The following is a 21,354-nucleotide window of genomic DNA, read 5'->3' as shown; positions in this document are numbered from 1 at the left end:
TCCTTTGGTGCAGAGGTTCAGGTTCCAGGCGCGCAGGCCACATGGCTATATTTGTCTCCTTTCATCAAACTTTAGCAACCCAGCCCAGGACAAACCGTATAAATGTTAATACTGGTCTCGGGCCTACTCGCATTCCCCGGTCTCTTTTAGTCACAAGTCTGGTCGCGGTCCCCGGTCTCGGTGCTTTTTCGAGACGGAAGGGGGTGGGGCGCTGTTTCGGGTCGTGGCGGATTGTCGCTCCTTCAAGGCGGGTGGCGTGGCTCGAGCCGTCGCGACCCTAGCTCCGGGAAGGGGGCGCTGGCGGGTGTTAGCAGCGTCGCGGGCTGGCGGGCCGAGGCGGATCATTTGCCTGTGGATCTTTTTTACTGGACGCAGGCGCGAGCAGCAGCTGACAACGTCATCACGTTCCGGATGACGTCATCACGTTCCGGATGACGTCATCACACGGGGAACGGGTAAGGCCGATGTCAGCGTCTCTGGTTGCTTTGGCAATGAGTCTGCTTAGAGTAAGCAACTGTCAGGGTTTTCTCCGGTGGATTCCTGTTTTTATTATTTTGTTTTCTGCTGTGTTTTTTTCCCTTCAGTCTCATTGCCTGTGGTCCCAGAAAGCGTGCATTTCTCTGGACTGTATATTTGGCTGAGGTTTTAAAAGAATAAAGTTCTATTTTTCTATGGTTACATCTGGAGTCATAGCTACCTCAGTGATTTATGCCTTAACCGTCTGCCTGGATCATCAGACTACTATTAACCCTAATATCACCAATCTTGACTTAGATCTTTCCTGGACTCTTTTCTGCTAAAAGACTTTCTGGTAAGTCCTACTGGCTCTGGTACCCAAAGGTTCAACCTGCAGGGAACGTGGGATAGTAAGGTGAGGTTTCCTGTCTAAGCTATTGGTGTTGTCTGCATTCCGGCTGGAGATAATTCTAAGGGATTTTCCTTTAGTAGTTCCATCTACCTTCTACCGGCTCAAGGGTCCACATACATAACACCAAAAGAGATACTTCCCTGCTCCACTCGGCTTGAAGTGCAGAATTGCCAGCAGATCCCACCGCTGTCTCATGGAGGATGAGGGATCTGGACCACCAGATGTGCACCCCACGGACCTCCGGACTGACCTATCAGAAGGGTCGCCAACCGCCTGCTCCTCCACCTCAAACCAGAGGGACAGCGCCACCAGAACCTCACAAACCCCTGGGAGGAGCCAGAAATTTTGTCTTTTAATCTTTTTTTTCCCCTCTCTCTCCAGACTGCAGGTTTTACACCATCTACCATCTGCTGGAGACAGAGACATACTGAGGGACTGCAGGTGGCACAGTGGGTTATGAACAGTGTCGGTGAAACTTTCTCTGTCTCCATCTGCTGGCAGGGAGACAAAACCCAGGAGTCTGGACCAGCGGCGGATTTCTGATGAAGACCGGCCCGGGGATTCGCCGCCCGAGCCGGCCCAGGAGATACCACGTGGTCTGCCGAGCGCAGCTCTGTCACGGCCGCGCACGGCAGACCACATGACTAACACGACCGGCCCACCGGGGGATGCCCGATCCCCCGATAGGCCAATCCGCCCCTGGTCTGGACTGATCTGGGCACGAGCAGGGAATGGAGGGTTTCCAACTGTACCTACCTGGATCCAGCTCTCAGGGCAAGGCAGCGGTGCCTCTCTCTCCTAGCTGGACAGATGATTGCTTAATTCAAATGGAGCCTGTGTGCCCACCTCCCCCCGTTGCTCTCCCGCTGAGCCTGTGCTTAGCGGGTTTTGCCATTTCTCTGCAGACACCGATTTTTCAATCAAGCCAAGTGCCGGGAACAGAAGGCGTTAACACTCTCAGTGCCAAGAGGACGACGCATGGCCCCTTTACATTCTGCCGTCCCTTACCTGGAACTTCTCTCCTGCACACGGGACAGCAGCTGCCCGGCTCCTGCACCTTCACTTCACCCTGAGCAGAGGTACATACAGAAAAATGAGGCCATCTGAAGGAACCGAATTTCAAGACCTGACTTCCCCCTTCCTCTTCTCCATTCTGTCCCTCTTAACAAACTCTCTGTGGCTCCCCTGAACACTATTATTATTATTATTTTGGCACTTAAGCAGCACCCTAAATTACTAGCAGATTACATACAGGCACAAGGAATCCCAGTTCCTGACCCAGAGAACTTACAGTCTAACCTTAGGCAGTGAGATTCATATGACTTGCATAAAATCATAAAGAGTATTGGTGGCAAAGTGGGGTTTGGACCAAGGTCTCCTGTTTTCCAGCCCTCTTATTCCGGCCTCTAGGCCAGGGGTTCCCAACCTTTTTTTTTTTTGGCTGTGTGGATCCCTCATCAACCTCCAGTAGGTTTGGGGACCCCCAAGTCCATCCACATCACTATCTCTCCACTCATCCCAAAGCCTATCCCTAACAGCCTCTCTTTCTCTTTCCCCTAGCCACTCCCAACCAGTCTCTCCCTTTCTTTCTCCCCCTAGTCCATCCCCACTAATCTCTCTCTCTCCACCTAGCCTGTCCACACCAGCCTCTATCCCTATCAATCTCCCTCTTTCTCCCCATCTCGTCCTCACCAATCTCTCTCCTCCAGTGAATTCCTACCACTCTCTTTCTCCCTCTTCCCAAGCCTGTCCACACTAAGCTCTCACTCTCTCTCATCCCTTTCTGCCGATCTCTTTCTCTCACACCCGGCTCATCCCCACCAATCTCTATCACTTCTTCATCCCATCTCCACCAATTCCTTCTCTCCTTATCCCTTCCTTGCCTATCTCTTTCTCTCACACCCGGCTCATCTCCACCAATCTCTCTCTACCTCTTCCTCAGCTCATCCCTACCAACTTCTCTCTCTCTCTCCTCCAGCAAATTTTCAAAGGAAAACTACCCACAATTTTTGCTATCTGGAAATTTGCAAGTACAAAGTGCGCACGTTAAAAGCATCCGTGTAATTTGTATGTGCTATTTTTGTGGGCAGCTGACGGGGAGGGCATAATAGTGCGCTCCCATCTGAAAGCTGAATGTGCGCGCACTGTTTTCCTTCTCCGACCCAACCATCCTCTGAGAATGCCTCTTTTTAACAGGGATAAAAGTTTGCATGCTATGCAGCATGCCTGCACTTTCAGCGACATTCAAGGAGGTCCATTTTCAGTCAGACCCTTTCACCTATGGAAATGATCCTCTAAAAGGTGTATCACAAGACGACACAGTGGATTAAAGTGAAGAGGGACAGCAGACCCTCACGTTTAACTCTCTCCTGCACCCCTGGTTAGCTCCCTGTGGGTGATCCAGGGGAAACATCCATCCACCGTATCTCCCAGATCTACTAGTCATGCTCCAGTTTTGGGGGCTCTGATTTTGTAGGGTCCTTCACACGGCGACTACAATCGTCTATTGAATACCAGATGACCGGCGTGAGACTGAAGGCACGGCCCCTCCCATCTCTGAGGACTTCAATTTACGCCAGCCTATAATTACAGCTGGATCATTTTTCCTGCTCCTCCACACCCCTGTCCCCACCTCTTGCAATAGACAGTGCTGATTTTCTGCCAGGTCAGGCCAGGTCCCTGACCTCTGGCTTCCTTTTCCTCATTGCAGAGAGGAAGGTGGAGGTCACCAATGGCCTTAACCTGGTATTTTTTTTTTTTAGTAAATTACCACTGACGATAATCTTAATGGAGTTAGTTGGATCAGTCTGTTCTCTGATAATGATATCCGTGTCAGAGCTGTGCACGTGATAATGATATGCGTGTCAGAGCTGTGCACGTGTCACTGCCAGAGACCAATGACAGAAGGCCAGTGTGATTCTATCCCTGTCAGTGCAGTCATCTATCAGTTCTATGTCACAGGGGTCGGGATGAAAGGGAAGAGTTTTTTAATAAACTCCATAAAAGAAATTATTAATACCCCACTCATGGGTTCAGGGTTATTACTGTACATGGAGAGTTCAGCAGGAGTTTTACATGGTTGGCGTGAGGGTCAGACTTCTGACCCTCACCCATCAGATGCGATATGTCAGATCGAGTGTCGCTATATAAAAATAAATAAATAAATTAAGAGAGAGTCACAAGTCAGTGTTGCGACTACAGCAGGTCAGCCAGTGACAGAAAGTGTTACAGGTCAGGGGGTCATTACCACAGCCAGACAGTGAGTACAGCAGGTCAGTCAGTGACAGGAAGTGTTACAGGTCAGGGGGTCATTACCACAGCCAGACAGTGAGTACAGCAGGTCAGTCAGTGACAGGAAGTGTTACAGGTCAGGGGGTCATTACCACAGCCAGACAGTGAGTACAGCAGGTCAGCCAGTGACAGGAAGGGTTACAGAATCAGTGTAAGAGGTTAGATGACTATAAAGGGCAGTCTGTCAGGTGGGGTGTGAGGAGTGCAAGTGTGAGGAGATCTTTCTGAACGATGGTCAAATGCCATCAGGGTCTGTTTTTTGTTTGTTTTTTTTACCTCGATGCAGTAGAGAGGAGGGCAACCCGCAGTGCAGACTTTCATCCCGTTCATGCAGTGACATGTCTCACATCCCTCCTGCCACTCCACGCCAGGCTAGAGAGCAAAGAAAGAGAACATGCTCATGCCAGGATACAGAACAAAGAGGAGACTTCACAGTCACACTGGGATACGGAGCATACAGGAGAGATCGCCGTCACACTGGACTTCACAGCGACAACCAGCAAACAGGAGCGATCATTAGGGATGTGAATCGTTTTAGGACGATTAAAATTATCGTCCGATAATTTTAATATCGTCTTAAACCGTTATGGAACACAATACAATAGAGATTCTAACGATTTATCGTTATAAATCGTTAGAATCGGAGCCGGCACACTAAAACCCCCTAAAACCCACCCCCGACCCTTTAAATTAAATCCCCCACCCTCCCGAACCCCCCCCCAATGACTTAAATAACCTGCGGGTCCAGCGGCGGTCCGGAACGGCAGCGGTCCGGAATGGGCTCCTGCTCCTGAATCTTGTTGTCTTCAGCCGGCGCCATTTTCCAAAATGGCGCCGAAAAATGGCGGCGGCCATAGACGAACACGATTGGACGGCAGGAGGTCCTTCCGGACCCCCGCTGGACTTTTGGCAAGTCTCGTGGGGGTCAGGAGGCCCCCCACAAGCTGGCCAAAAGTTCCTGGAGGTCCAGCGGGGGTCAGGGAGCGATTTCCCGCCGCAAATCGTTTTCGTACGGAAAATGGCGCCGGCAGGAGATCGACTGCAGGAGGTTGTTCAGCGAGGCGCCGGAACCCTCGCTGAACGACCTCCTGCAGTCGATCTCCTGCCGGCGCCATTTTCCATACGAAAACGATTCGCGGTGGGAAATCGCTCCCTGACCCCCGCTGGACCTCCAGGAACTTTTGGCCAGCTTGTGGGGGGCCTCCTGACCCCCACGAGACTTGCCAAAAGTCCAGCGGGGGTCCGGAAGGACCTCCTGCCGTCCAATCGTGTTCGTCTATGGCCGCCGCCATTTTTCGGCACCATTTTGGAAAATGGCGCCGGCTGAAGACAACAAGATTGAGGAGCAGGAGCCCGTTCCAGACCGCTGCCGTTCCGGACCGCCGCTGGACCCGCAGGTTATTTAAGTCATTTGGGGGGGGTTCGGGAGGGTGGGGGATTTAATTTAAAGGGTCTGGGGTGGGTTTTAGGGGGTTTTAATGTGCCGGTTTTGCGATTTTTCGATTTTTCGATTTTTCACGATTTTTCACGATATTTTACCCCCCCAAACGGCAACAATACGATTCCCTCCCCCTCCCAGCCGAAATCGATCGTTAAGACGATCGAGGACACGATTCACATCCCTAGCGATCATAGTCACACTGGAGCTCACACTGGGATAACCAGCAAAGAGGAGAGATTAGTGTCACACTGGATTTCACACGGGGATAAACAGCAAACAGCAGAGATAACAGTCACATTGGGGCTCTAGAGACCACAGTCACACCGGGGTTCACATTGAGATAAACAGCAAACAGGAGATATCACAGTCACGTCAGGGGTCTGGCCAGGATACGAAGCAGAAAGGAAAGATCAGAGTTACATCGGAGCCAATATTCCCTGTAAGCCGTGTACATGAACACAGGTCGTGAAACAAGGAAAATACAGCATGCACAAGAAAAGGAAAATGGAATGGTCTTTCAAAGAACACCATGCACAGATCTGCACACTATGTTGCACACAAGAATTTTTTGTACGAACAGCCCACAAAAAAACTAGAGGGAATATAACTGGAGCTGACATTGGAATATGGAGCAAAAAGGAAAGATCACAGTCTCACTAAGGCTGACTCCAGCATCAAAGCAAACAGGAGAGATCACAGTCACACCAAGGCTCACATTGGGGCTTACATATCATGTCTGGATGTTATATACTACACAGATAGGTGAGAGAGATTCCCTGGACTTTTCTGGGGCACAGTAGGATGGCACAGCCTTGCCAAACACACACTAGCATCACTCCAGCAGATTAGGTACCCTGTCTAGATGAATAGCCTGTCTAGGTCTGTTCACACCATACAGACATGGACAAAGGGATATGTGAACCTAAATCCTTACCAGATAGATGTGGTCACCCTGCATGCACTCACAATGAGCGGCAGTGACACACGGCCCACTCACACTCCGATAGCGCCCAGCCTCACACACGCAGCCCTGAGCTTTTCCTGAGCTGCAGTTCCTTTGGGGATCATCATAGATCTCCCGACACGTCCGCTCACAGAACAGCACATCTGGTGAGGGTCTCCTCCAGCGCTCGCCCTGCGGACACTCTGGGAACACAAGCAAGAGATGTTACATCAGCACACATCCAAGGAGGAAAGGAATCAGGAGATGCAAACCTGGACTTCCTCCTGTTCGATTTTCAACCAGTACAATTTAATCATAGGGAAACATTTTCCCTGATGCTAAATATAAACATGCAGTATTTCAAAACTGCACAGTTGGGGCCCTCGTCTCTCTAGCCTGCTTTACCTCATCCAGATCAGTCTTGCCTCATCGCTCCAGCCTGTCCTGCCTCGTCCAACCCAGCCCAGCCTTGCCTTGTTTTTCTAGCCTGCCCAGCCTCATTATATTCAGCACCTCTTGCCTTCCTGCCCATCCTACTGTGTCAGTCCCTCCTGCCTCATCCTTGTCTCCTCTTCAGATTGACCATTGGATTGACGCCTGGACATTGACCTCCCTTGCTTACTACCTGCCTCTGATCCCTGCCTGGTTCTGGACTATCACCTATGTCATTCTCTAAGAGACTCTTGCCTAATTCCTGCCAGCCCCTGGAACCCAAGAGCTCAACCTGTGGGAAAAGGGGCTGGTGAAGTTGAAGCCCTAGATCAGTCTCCTGCCAGATAACCTCCGCCAGCTGACGTAGATGGCCTATGGAGCTCACCCCATAGGCTGCATCAACCTCACCACATACACATAGTCATAAGAACATAAAAACATAAGAAATTGCCATACTGGACCAAGCCCAGCATCCTGTTTCCAACAGTGGCCAATCCAGGCTACAAGTACCTGGTAAGTACCCAAAAACGAAGTATATCCCATGCTACTGATGCTAGTAATAGCAGTGACTATTTTCCAAGTTAACTTGATTAAAAGCAGGTAATGGACTTCTCCAAGAACGTATCCAAACCTTTTTTAACCCCAGCTACACTAACTGCACTAACCACATTCCCTGGCAACAAATTCCAGAGTTTAATTGTGCATTGCTAACTTCATGGAGTGCCTCCTAGTCCTTCTATTATCCGAAAGAGTAAACAACTGATTCACATTTACCCATTCTAGACCTCTCATGATTTTAAAGACCTCTATCATATCCCCCCTCAGCTGTTTTTTAGTAAGGGTAATTAAGGTGATTTTTAGAAACATTTTGGTTTATTTTCTAGCTTTTTGAACAGGTTGGTCTTTACACACCCTTAGTATGAGGAAAACTTCATTTTAGGGAATGTTGAAGATTTGCATGATTTTATTCAGAACAGAGAAGTAATTTTTAATTTTAATTTGTGAGGTTTTGGACAGTTTCTCTATGAGGCTAAATTTGATTCCCAGGTCCATGTGACATGCTGGAAGTCAATTCCCAAGCATCTTGAACCGCATTCATCACCCAACTGGACTGCAGAGACATTCCTCTTGTCTAGTGTATCTGACGATCATGTGAATTGAAATGAGAAATCATATGCTAATATTCTGGTCAGAATTTAGATGGAGATTTTCGGAACCTCTTAATTTGCTAGAACTGAGAACTGAGAGAAAGGGTGGGGGTTTGTGGATTTCTGGTTATATGTTACCAAAAAGCTAATTTTTCTGTCTTTTCCAAACCTAATACATTTTTATTTTGCTATAATGGGATTGTCTCCTATAGAGTATAAAAGTGTAAATGTGTGATGTAGATGCGCATGTACTGATTTTGCTTATATTACTTGTAATAGTAATATTTTGTTTTTTTCTGCTATTTCATTTTTTTCTGCTCCAACCTGTACATCCTATCCCTGGGAGAACTTTAATTGTGTTGGCATGTTACGCATGCCCATTCTAAATCATACAGCTGTGAGGTGCGTTATTCATGTGACCCTCCCTTAGGTAAGGGTTTACATTTTGTTTCATTCTAGGTACTGTAGTGCTTTTTTCATTATTGTAATTCTAGTTTAGAGTTAATTCTGTTCTGACATGTTGTACTCTGAATGGTAGACTATTTTGGATATATAATGTGATATGTGTGCCTGAGTCTGAGACCAACATGGAGACTATGATTGACCCAGAATCCTCTGCTGCCTTGGCCTGCTTGCAGTTCTGGCCATGGGAATCTTAAATGCCCTATTGACTCTAATTTGGAGAAATTCCAGGAGACATCTGGACAGCAGCTGGAGCTGTCTAAAACTTGTGATGGAGAGTCATAGGGTCACAATAAGCAGAAGGAAAAGGTCAGAATCTCACAGGCTAACATTTCAACTACAGGCACTGGTGAAACAGTTTTGGAAATCTCCCTGAGGGTGAAAAAAATGACAGGACAAATAACTGAAAGAAGATTGATGTGAACATCAGGCAAGTGGGCCCCAATTTGGGAGGGGGATCAGGGTAATATAGGTCTAATTAATCTTGTTTTGTGTATGTGATACTCCCATAGGTTCATGCAACTTAGGGATTATTGTACGTTTTACCTATAAAAAGCAGCACTCACTGACATACAAAGAGAGACAGAGGCTACTGCTTTTCATAAGCAGAAGCCCTGCCCTTCTGTTCCTCCCAAGGGTATTTGTATTCTTATTGATATGCAATAAAAAATTGATATTTGTTTCTACAAAAATTTGGTATGGTATCCTTGTGTCCGTGGAGAAGCGCCTTAAGCGTGTTTGGCGCTTAACAAATGTTTTGTGAAATATATTCAATCACTAAACATGCACAATTTGCATACTGAGAGAAGATGACCTGATCAACAAGTTCTTATTCCCTGTAGTTTGTCATTCCAGATGACGGTGAGTAAAAATCCTTTGGAACAGCAAATTTTGGCGTCCAGTTTTTAAAAGAACCAAGATAAGCAGCTGAAGGGAGAGAGGGCCAATTGTAGGAATCTGTGTGCCAGCAGCAGGAGTGAATCTCCCTCAGGGAAAGACAGCAGAATAAAGCCAGCTACATAGAAACATAAAAATGACGGCAGAAAAGGACCAAATTGTCCAAGTCTGTCCAGTAAGCTTATGGAAGTATCTGATGTGTCATGTAGGTTACCCCATGCTTATTTGTTTCCCAGATCATAAAAGTCAGGATTCACTTTGGATGCTGTTTGAATCCAATTCCCCATTACCCTTGTGCTTTTCAGTTTTCCACACTGGCCCTCGTCGATTGCTGTTGAATCCAGTTACCCATTATGCCATGCCACTGAAGCAGAGAGCAATGTTTGAGTTGGATCAAAGTATCAGTCTTATTGATTAAGGGTAGTACCCGCCACATCAGCAAGTTACCCCCATACTTGTTTCCTCAGATCGTAAAAGTCGGGGCCCTTGGTTGCTGAATGAATCCAATTCCCCTTTTCCCCCTGCCATTGAAGCAGAGAGCAATGATGGAGTTGCATCAACAGTGTCAAGGCTTATTGGTTAAGGGTAATAACTGCCACCCCATTAAGTTACTCTATGCACTCTTATCTTCATTTCCATCATTTAGCCTTTAGAGATCCATAGTATTTATCCCATGCCCTTTTGAATTCTCTCACTGTTTTGTTTTTTACCACCTCTTATAGAAGGGCATTCCAGGCATCCATTACCCTTTCTGTGAAGAAATATTTTCTGACCTTGGTTCTGAGGCGTCCTCCTTATAGTTTTATTTCATGACCCCTAGTTCTACTGATTTTTTTCCAACAGAAAAGGTTTGAAGTTTGCACATCATTAAAACCTTTTAGATATCTGAAATTCTGTATCATATCAACCCTGTGCCTCCTCTCTTCCAGGGATTACATATTCATATCCTTCAGTCTCTCCTCTTAGTTTTTCTGATACTGGTCCCACACCATTTTTGTAGCCCGCCTCTGGACCACCTCCATCCTGTCTCTATCCCTTTTGAGATAAGGGCTCCAGAACTGAACACGGTACTCCAGGTGAGGCCTCACCAAGGACCTGTACAGGGCCATCACCACCTCTATATTTTCTTACTGGTTATTCCTCTCTCTGTGCAGGCCAGCATTCTTCTGGCTTTAGCTATCACTTTGTCACACTGCATTGCCATCTTCAGATTGCCAGAAACTATCCCCCAAGATCCCGCTCTTGGTCCATGCACTTCAGCCTCTTCCCCCCCTTCCCCATCTCATACAGGTCTTTTGGATTACCACATCGCAGATGCATGACTGCACTTCTTGGCATTGAATCCCAGCTGCCAAATCTTTGACCACTCTTCAAGCCTTTATGATCACTTTTCATTCTCTGTACTCCTTCAGGCATGTCCACTCTGTTGCAGATCTTGGTATCATCCACAAATAGACAAACTTTATCTTCTATCCCTTCCGCAATGTTGCTCACAAAGATACTGGACAGAACTGGTCCCAATACCGATCCCTGTGGCACTCCACTTAACACCGTTCTTTCTTCAGAGTAGGTTCCATTTACCATTACACGCTGTCTCCTATCAGTCAACCAGTTTGTAATCCACTCCACCACCTTGGCACTCACTCCGATACTTCTCATTTTGTTCACAAGCCTCCTATGTGGAAGGGTATCAAAAGCTTTGCTGAAATCCAAATAGATGACATCAAGTGCTCATCCTCGATCCAATTCTCTAGTCACCCAATCAAAAAAATCAATCAGATTTGTCTGACAGGACCTTCCTCTCATGAATCCATGCTGCTTTGGGTTCAGCAACCCACCGGATTGAAGATAGATCCCTATCCTTTCCTTCAGCAGAGTCTCCATTAATTTTCCCACCACTGGCCTGTATTTTCCAGCCTCCTCTCTGCTCCCAATCTTGTGAAGCGGGACCACCACCGCTTTTCTCCAGTCTTGCAGCACCACTCCCATTTCCAGGGATCTATTGAATAGGTCGTGCATCAGACCCGCCAGCATATCTCTGAGTTCCCTCAGTATCCTGGGATGAACCTCATCCGGCCCCATGGCCTTGTCCACTTTCAGTTTTCCTAGCTCTTCCCATATGTTCTCTTCTATAAGCAAAGTTTTGTCTGCTCCACCCCCATCACTGTCTTTTAACTAATGACAGTCCTTCTCCAGGGTCTTCTTTAGTGAACACCAAACTGAAGTATTTGTTTAATATTTCGGCCATTTCTTCGTCTCTCTCCACACATTGATCCTTGTCATCTTTCAATTTCACTATACCACTTTGGACCTTTCTTCTTTCTCTGATATATCTGAAAAATGTTTTGTCACCTTGCTTTACCTCTTTGGCAATCCTTTCTTCCGCCTGACTTTTTGCTTTCTTGATTTCTTTCCTCATCTCCCTCAGTTTCACCAGATATTCTTCCCTGTGTTCCTCTTTTTGGGATCCTTTATATTTCTTGAACGCTGTTCTTTTTGCTTTTATTTTATTGGCCACTTCCTTTGAGAACCAGATGGGTTTCTTATTTCTCCTACTTTTGTTTACTTTTCTAACATATAGATTTGTTGCCTTTGTAAGTGCTCCTTTTAGTTTGGCCCACTGTTGTTCCACCTCTCTCATTTTCTCCCAGTCTTCTAATTATATCTCCAGGGATGTCTCCATTTCGACAAAGTCCGTATTTTTGAAATTCAGCACTTGGGTCTTCATGTGACTTCTCCGTATCCTATTTGCGATGTCAAACCATACTATTTGATGATCACTGGTGCTGAGATGGACACCCACCCAGACATTAGAGACATTATCCCTGTTAGTAGGCTCTAGGACGAGTGTAACTCCCTCCCTCGTGGGTTCCATTACCATTTGTTTGAAGAAAGCCCCTTGCAGGGCATCCACTATCTCTCTACTTCTGGCCGATTTCGCGGAAGGGATTTTCCAGTCTACATCCAGCAGATTAAAGTCTCCATCAATCAACACTTCTCCCTTCTTTCCCACATTTTGGATGTCTTCAATCAGATTTCTGTCTAGTTCTTCCATTTGAGTCAGAGGCCTGTAAACCACACCAGTAAAAATGTATGCCCCATTTTCTTTTTTTAGGACGGCCCATAATGCTTTTTCTCTACCCCACATTCCTTGCAGTTCAGTTGCTTGAATATTGTTTTTGACATAAACAGCTACTCCTCCCCCTTTTCTGGCCTCTTTGTCCTTCCTTAACAAGTTTTAACGCGATATGGCTGTATCCCAATCATGAGAATCTGTGAACCAAGTCTCCATAACAGCAACAATGTCCAAATCCACCTCCACCATTAAGGCCTGCAGGTCAGGGATTTTATTGCCCAAACTACGAGCATTTGTAGTCATAGCTTTCCAATATTTCTCCCTTGATTTGTTGTACTTCCTAGACAACTTTTCTGCTTTTTTGAGCTGACTGATTTTGTTATTTTTTCCTCCCACTTCCTGTATTGCTTGGGAGTGACCTGTCAATTTAATTGGCCATCTCCTGCCACCCCCGTTCTTTAGTTTAAATGTCTGATAATATATGATCTGAATTTGTCACTTAGCATCCTCCTTCCTGCCACAGACAAATGTAGGACATCCTTAACATATAGCTTTTTACTGCTCCATACACAACCTCAGCCTCCAATGTATCCAAAACCACTTTCTGTTGCATGTGGAATGGCCTCCTAGGAAGTGGATGGAGGTAAAAATAATGACAGACTTCAAGAAGGCCCAGGATATGGGCCTTACAGACAAATGAGACTAAAGATAAATGTTGGCTCTCTGGTATTGTTGAATTCAGTTGAAATGTGCAGACGATAGGCTACGCTTGTTATTTCGTGTCATATTCTGTGTTTCTGCGCCATATTTTTTCAATCTGTCTCACACAGGCTTCTTTCTCCCATAATAAAAGAATCATTATACCCACAAACATCTGCAGTTTTGCAATGAATTTTTATCCAATCTGTTTTGCCTGCCCTAGAAGTCTGTGCCAGAGCACTCAAGCAGTCACTGAGCATGGAGACCCGTCAGTGCTCTACGCATCAGAAAACCCTGCCCTTAAAGTCACACCGAGAGCGAAACTTCAGGCGGAAGGTTCTTTTTTATACCGAAGTATAGCGAGAAGCCTTCACTCCGGTTTACAATGAACAACTTCATACATGGAAACATTTAGTAACATAAAACATTAGTATTATAATTAACATCTCGGCTAAAGCAGAGTTATAAAGAACATCATTATATAACATAAATAAAGCAAGTATCGAATAAATGGGTTTTCTGATGTATAAGGGGATAATAATTTAAGAGTAAGGAGAAGTCAGAATGGAGGTGAGGAGGGGTGAAATAGAAAAATTAAAAGTGTAAGGGCAGGGTAATTAAAGAGAGAGGGAAGGTTAAAGGTAAGAAAGGGGAGAAAATAAAGAGGGGAGGAAAGAGTGGGGAAGGTTTAAGCGAAATGGAAGTAAAGAGAGGAGGAGAGGGTTAGGGTTCTTACAAAGGCAAATTACCAATGAATGAGGGTGGACATCAAGTTTAGACTGTGAATGCTTGCTTAAATAGCCAGGTTTTAAGTTCTTTTTTAAAGGATTTAGTATCCCTTATTGAGCTTAAATACGTTGGTAGGGAGTTCCATTCTATAGGACCAGCTATAGAGAAAGCTCGATTCCTGGTGATAGATAATCTCGCATCTGAGAGAGGGGGTATGATTAGCTGTAATTTATTAGAGATTCTTGTTGACCGTGGTGGTTTGTGGAGTTTAATCATGCAATCAAGTGGAAAGTTGTTATCTTTGTATATTTCATTATGAAGAATAGATAATGTCTTGTATTTGATTCTTTGAGAGATAGGTAGCCAATGTAGATTCATCAGGGTTGGTGAGATGTGGTTAAATTTCTTCTTTCCTGTGAGGACACGTGCTGCAGCATTTTGCAGTAATTGTAGGGGTTTAAGAGTGGATTTTGGGAGTCCAATGAATAGAGCGTTGCAGTAATCAATACATGAGAAGATGAGAGATTGCAGTACAGTTCGAAAATCATTTGGATATAGTAAAGGTTTTAGGTGTTTGAGTATGTGAAGTTTGTGGAAACCTTCTCTCGTTTTTGTAGCTATGCATGTTTTAAGGTTCAGCTCATTGTCTATCCAAATTCCTAGGTCTCTTACAGTGTTCTTCAGCTGGATATTGATGTTGTCAATTGAAAAGTGGGGAATTTGAGCATGAGAAGATCATCATGATTTTCAAGGGCTGACAGTGGCAAATGCCGAGAAGCATCAGGGAGGAGAAAGGTAGATGTTTTTATGGGGGGAAGGCACTCTAAACAGAGCGAGAACAGCAACTTCTGTGGAATGGAGGAAGCCTTCATTCCCACCCCAAATGAATATTCATTAAGGGGGCAGTTTTCAAAACTAAGTCAGCAGCTGCAAAGTCTGTGGATAATGATAAAGTAGGTGTATCTTTTCCTTTTGAAAACCGCCTGGGGAAAAAAGTAGCTGCAGAGATTTCCATCTGCTTTTTCTGCGGATACTTTTTCCATGAAAACCTAGGTGCATAGTTTCTATGTGTATTGATGCCTCCCCTGGCCTAACTCCACCTCTGATCCCACCTGCTTTTATCAGAGGTAAAAAGTACATGCACTGTTGATCCTTGCTCGCACTTATACTGGCATAAAGGTGAGGTATTTTTCATTCAGGCCTGCTTACCTGAGGTAAACAGTTTTTGAAAACTGCTCTCAAATTGTACTTGCAAAGTTTAGTTGCCCTGAAACCAGACTTGTTTGGGGGCCTTGAGGACCAGAGCTGTGAACCTCTGGTTTAGATTGAAAAAAAGACCAGAGATCTGTTGAGTCAAACCTGCTTCTCATTGCCTAACAGCCCTCTCTCTACATGGTAATCCATGGGGAAGGAGACAAAATTACACATGTGTAAGTCGGCCCCAGTGAGATGAGGCAAGAATTCTGGTCAGTTACAGGGTCTACAGGCAGCTTCAGAAGGAGGCTGGTGGAAGCCATTTTGAAAACATTAAGCAAGATACCAGAGTATGAGGAAAACTTAAAGGGGAGGAAAGAGAAGGGAAAAGAAGCAGTGCTAGCATAATTTAGTGTAGATGGAATGGGTGCTTATACATATTTTAGACAGATGAGGAAAGATATGGTCAGAGAAGGATGGTGTGTTGATGACTCTCTGTCAATCATTCTGCCTGACTGATGCAGACCAAGAGGGGACAAAAGGGGTAACAGGAGAAATGATACCAACACATTAATGTGAGAAATTAGGGGTGAGGGAGAGTGAGGAAGAGTTTAAAAACAGAAAATAGTTTGAGGATTGTTGTAATAGGAGAAAATGAAATTGTGATAATGATAATAGTAATAAAGCAATATACAGCATTATGCTGTAATGAGACTGTAAAGGAAAACCCATGTCTCTCACCACAATCTGGAAGAGTACATAGTCGCTGGTGCATGGGGGAGCCCACGCAGTCTTCCCCCTCATACAGACGTTGCTGGCTCTGGTACCGTATGGAGGTCTGCATTCCGCTCCCGCATGTCATAGAGCACTGGGACCACGGAGACCACTGGGACCACCGGCAATCCACTGCGGAGAGAAGAGCACCATTTCACACTGGAACAAGAGAGGCCAACCTGCTGCACTGACTTAAAAACACTCACATATTTCTCAGGCATCAATAAATCACAGGAAGAAGACTTTTTCCATAGGAAAAGGAGCTACAAGGACAAGGGGTCCTGAATATGAAGAGAGAAAAGTTCAGAGGAAACATGAGAAAATGCTTCTTTACTGAGGAGGTGGCAAACGCTTGGAACAACCTACAAGCAGCACTTCACCCTGATCCCCCACCACTCAACCCAGATCTCCCATCCAAAAACTGCAGACAAAATGCTAGTGTGATTTCAATTCCATGACACAATTAGCAGGTGTAAAAGCATGCATAGAAGTTCAGTAATGAATGCTCGCATACCACTTTCAAAATACTAACTTGTGCACAAACTTCTGAACTCCGCCCTGGAATGCCCCTAAATTTCACCTTGATTTTTCCTTTCACATTTACATGTGATGCTGCTGGTACACAAAGACGTCAGGAGGGCTTTCCAAAATACTACTTGCGTGCATACATGCTAATTAAAGGCATGACTTCCAATTTCACTCACTGAAACCATTTGAAAAGTAATTTTCAAAAGGATATTCATGCATAAACCTTAGTTTATGTGAATCAATTGGATTTTACACCTCTACCATCTGCTGGAGACAGAGAAATACTAAAGGCAGGTGGATTGCCAATGGCACACTAGGTTATATGGCTGTGTCAGTGAAACTATTTTCTCTCTCTCCATCTGCTGGCAGAGAGGCAAAACCCAGGAGTCTGGATTGATCTGGGTATGTACAGGAAAGGAAAATTGGTTCTTACCTGCTAATTTTCGTTCCTGTAGTACCACAGATCAATCAGACTCCTGGGTTTTGCTGCCTTGCCAGCAGATGGCGACAGAGAAACTTTCACTGACACTGTACATAACCTGCAGTCCCTCAGTATTGACCTGTACCCAAGCCAAGATGACAGCAACGAGCTTAAATTTCTAAGCAAACTCACTCCCCTACACCATTCCGGAAGAAGGTGAAGTTGCCCAAAAAAGACAATGCAAACCTTGTTTCCCAAATTTAACATAAGCGATCAGGTTTGAAAAACCTCTAACAATTTGTACTATATACAAAGCAACAGTATGAGCAGTGGCTCATTGCTAGGTTCACCAAGCATCCTAGAGACTTCAAGTGCATTGGTACCTTTTGTACTGATTTTCAACAGAGGTCATCTGATTTCGCACAAATGAGCCAGACATCCAGATACAGATACACCAATACACCATCCTTTTGCAATGCGGCTGCCCTTACCACTGTCACCTTGATGAAGATACATGGAGCCATCACCAGCTGAAGGGAAGGTCTCAAAACCAAAAATGTTCTCTTAGAACCATGAACCTCTGGAATCTCTGGTGCTTCGGCCTGATGACTATGTGCAGACATTCCACCCAGGAGAAGAAGGATGGATCTATACTGGAGTCCATAGGCCCAAACTTGCTCTCTCCAACCTCTCTCTCTCTCAGGGAAGCTTCTGCCCTTGGGAACAAGGAAGGAGGGGAACTGACCACTATCTCACCTCCCATTCCACTCCCTTCCAGAGACACCATAGGCCGAGGGGATGTCCCAACATGGGCAAAAACTGTAGTAGTAAAATCGCTTTGAGCTTCTAAACAGCACTGATACAAATGGAACGAGAGTGAGGACTGAATTGCTATCAGATGACAAGCCTCTCAGATAGCAAGATGCTTGGACCTGTTGTCCCCGGCACCTAGCCCTAGGCAGCCTCCTATGCGCACACCAATGCCACCCGGGCGTACATGCATACCCCTCCAGGACGTGCACAAATACGCGCTCAAAACTAGGTCATGGTCATATCCGAGCAAGTACCTGTGCAAATATGTGCTCAAGTTTAAGTCTAAGTCTTATGCACACAAGTACCTTCGCAAATACGTGCGCCATTCTAGGTCGCAACCTTACATGCATAAGTACCTGCGCAAATATGCTCACCAGTCTAGGTTGCGACCCTCCATGCATAAGTACTTTCTAAATACGCACTCAAGTACCTGCGCAAATATGTGCTCAAGTCTAGGTCGCAGACATATGTGCTTAAATCTAGACCACGGCCTTATGCACATAGGTCCCTGCGCATGCAATCACCATGCAGCGAGAATGCATGTACACGCCTATGCATGAAGGAAAAGGACCGCTGCCGTGGATTATCACACAGCTAAGCAAAGCCTGCCTGCACCTTCAGCGCATTTAGGTCTGGATCTGTTTAACATCTGGCACCTAAAATCATCAGCCTGAAGATCTTCTCAATAGCTTACGCCTCTTGAATGGCCAAGAATCCATAGAGACTGGGGCCAAGAGCCAGCATCCTGCTAAACCCGCTTTGTGCATAAGCAAATTAAAACTGGCAGGAGACCTCTACGAGAACCAGAGACTCCTCCTCAGTGCAAGTGCCTCTCTGCACCTCTGCGGGACAGGGAACCACCAGTGAAAGTTGAGGAGGGGCTTTCCCTGCCTCTCCCTCCGATGCTGCTAGGGAATCGAAAATGGCCGCTGTTTCCATGCTGACGGAGAAAGTCTCAGCACTAGATCCCGTTATCTGCGAGGCTTGTTCTCCCTGTGCGGTCATGCTCAACGCAGACCCTCGAACGCCATGGCGCTTTTGCCACATGCACACGCTGTTTCTCCCCACATCCGTGGCCCCACCAGCATCTCAACGGCAAGCAGGGGAACAGTCCCTCAGCGCCACGGAGCCAACACCTGGTCTCCTCTGCAGGCAGAAAAGCTGCTGAAAAACCCCATCCCTGAGCTCCCCGAGCTGCTATGGTAGCTTCCCCCCCTGGAACCCCAATGCTGCACAGATTCCTCTAACTAATTCCATGTTCCCTGTACGTACCAGGATCAGTCCAGACACCTGGGTTGTGAAGGTAAATAGAAACCAATACTTTCTTTTGGTGCAGAGGTGCAAGTTCCAGAAGCGCAGGCCGCATGGCAGATCAGAAAAGAGCCAGACCACTGGCTATATCCATCTCCTTTCACCAAAGTTTAGCCACCCAGCCCAGGCAAACTGTTTAAAAGGGATACTTCCCTGCTCCACTGGGCTGTCTCAAGGAGGATGAGGGATCTGGACCACCAGATGTGCACCTTACGGACCTCCGGACCGAGCTATCAGAAGGGTCACCAACCACCTGCCTGTCCACCTCAAACCAGGGGATTTGCCCCGCCAGGACCTCACAAACCCTTGGGAGGATCCAGAAATTTTGTCTTTTAATCTTTTTTTTCTTTCTCTCCAGACTGCAGGTTTTGCACCATCTACCATGTGCTGGAGACAGAGACATACTGAGGGACTGCAGGTGGCACAGTGGGTTATGTACAGTGTCAGTGAAACTTTCTCTGTCTCCATCTGCTGGCAGGGAGGCAAAACCCAGGAGTCTGGACTGATCTGGGTACATACAGGGAATTGGATATTAAAAACTACCCTGAAGAATATTCGGGAAAAAGGATCTCCACTTGATTACACATGTGCTTTTTCCTGCACGCACAGTAGGCATTCCTTGGGGCAGATTTGGGTCAGGGAACGGATTTGTGCACATACTTTCGATTTTTCACACAGAAACTTCCTGCATGCATGGGACATCACACGAATTTTCAGAGTGGACTTATGCATGCAAGTCCGCCTTCCGAAAATCCAGGCTGTTTGACAACGATCCTCCTAACGCAAATACAGAAACAGGCAGACAAGCACGGTCATTTGCCCATCCCCCTCTCCCCGCACTGCGCTGTGTTCCCGCTGATCACCACCTGTCAGCATCCTATAGGGACCCAGGTGAGGTGGAATTTCCTCCTGTTTTGGGACATAAGCCTATCAAGCAACGTGGACAATAAACCCCTTCCTTAAAAACAATGAGCTAGCAGCGTTCAAAAACAGAATGCGACTTCTGTAACGAGCACTGTTCGAGAGCTGTTTTGAGGACAAAAGCGTCGCTGTGTCACCAGAAAGGAATGGCCTGCCTGTGCCAGCCATTCACTGTTTTCCCCACATCAGTGTGGGAGGCAGCGCCCAAGACTCTGTCCTTGGTACCCAAGATGTGGATTAGACAGTGCTCAGGGGGGCCTCTCCCCCTCAGGGGTGCAACTGGATTTTACTTACCACTGCAGTCCTCCTGGGTGCAGGTGAATTCTCCGCCCTGACAGACGCTGGAAAGAGAAAGCCAGGCAAATGAGCAATGGAGATGAGGCACAGAGCGTGGTCCTTTAACAAGGTGCGGCGCGGATGATTAGCCATCCTTCCGCCCCTCATGCCCCCAAAACACACTCGCATGCACATAGCATCACAACCTGGATGGTCACATTCAGCCACATACACACACGCAACCCCATATGCACACGCCCGCCCACTCATGCAGTCACCTGCAGACCCACACATGCAGACCCAAACTCCTCAGCCTGAGGCAATGCATCTTTTATATCCATTCAGGTCTCCAGGTGTAGGTCTCCTTTGTGGATGGAGCTAAAATCACTGAAAGTCATTGAAGCTGGGCCAGAAATGTGTCCCAGGACGTCACCCAGCTGCCATTTTGCTCATCTCCAAGACCCACTGCCTGGGCTGAGTGCCCACTCACTTACATGGATGGTGTATGATTGTGCCTGCTGGATGCTCCTCACCCTCATACCTCAGACCTGTTTGGGACCCAGTGCCTGGGCTGAGTGCCCGCTTGCTTACCAGGTGTTACACTGGTGATGTATAATGGTACCCGCTGGGTGCTCCTGCGCCTTCTCTTCCAGCGAGAGGTTGAAGGACCAGGGAATGGTGAAGGCTGTAAGGAGGGAACACCGGCAGTCATCCGGGGAAACACACTTCCCATCCTGCAGTACCTGCAGAAGAGAGTAACTTTCAGGGCTTTGAGTGACATGGGTGCAAAGTATTTCAAAATTTGCTTATTTAATTTATTGTAAAATGATTTCTATGCCACTGATCGTGGCGGCTCACAGTAAAACATACATATTTCAGTACACCTAATATGTGACAAGCACATTACATGCGAAAATTACATCATTTCTACTATCCACTTCTTATTCTGATGCATTATTTTGTCATTAGGTTTTTTAACCCATCAACACACCAGGGGCTGGATTTTCTAACTTTGCGGAGCTCCTTGAATTTGGTGGTAACGGGGAGGGGCCTGCGAAAGCCAGCAACGATCGCATCACCTCGGTGTTTTCGCTGCTGGCTTTAACACCCAATAGCGCCACCGTGAAAGG

At 46.4% G+C, this 21,354-nt stretch overlaps 1 protein-coding gene across 1 annotated transcript in view; it reads right to left on the bottom strand.

The window, feature by feature from the left end:
• LOC115083210 (SCO-spondin-like) overlaps positions 1-21,354 on the bottom strand; it is a 508,366-nt gene that overhangs the window by 13,739 nt on the left and 473,273 nt on the right. Inside the window, exons 105-110 of the mRNA XM_029587016.1 lie at positions 20,816-20,967; positions 20,243-20,289; positions 15,922-16,086; positions 6,535-6,746; positions 4,436-4,531; positions 1,877-1,937 (exon numbers count right to left, since the gene is read on the bottom strand). Coding sequence (XP_029442876.1) covers positions 1,877-1,937; positions 4,436-4,531; positions 6,535-6,746; positions 15,922-16,086; positions 20,243-20,289; positions 20,816-20,967 — 733 coding nt within the window. The remainder of the gene's footprint in view (positions 1-1,876; positions 1,938-4,435; positions 4,532-6,534; positions 6,747-15,921; positions 16,087-20,242; positions 20,290-20,815; positions 20,968-21,354) is intronic.

The sequence above is a fragment of the Rhinatrema bivittatum genome, chromosome 2, assembly GCF_901001135.1.
Source record: "Rhinatrema bivittatum chromosome 2, aRhiBiv1.1, whole genome shotgun sequence".
NCBI lineage: Eukaryota > Metazoa > Chordata > Amphibia > Gymnophiona > Rhinatrematidae > Rhinatrema > Rhinatrema bivittatum.
The sequence above is the reverse complement of the archived record's forward strand: the minus strand, read 5'-3'. Positions and strand labels throughout refer to the sequence as shown.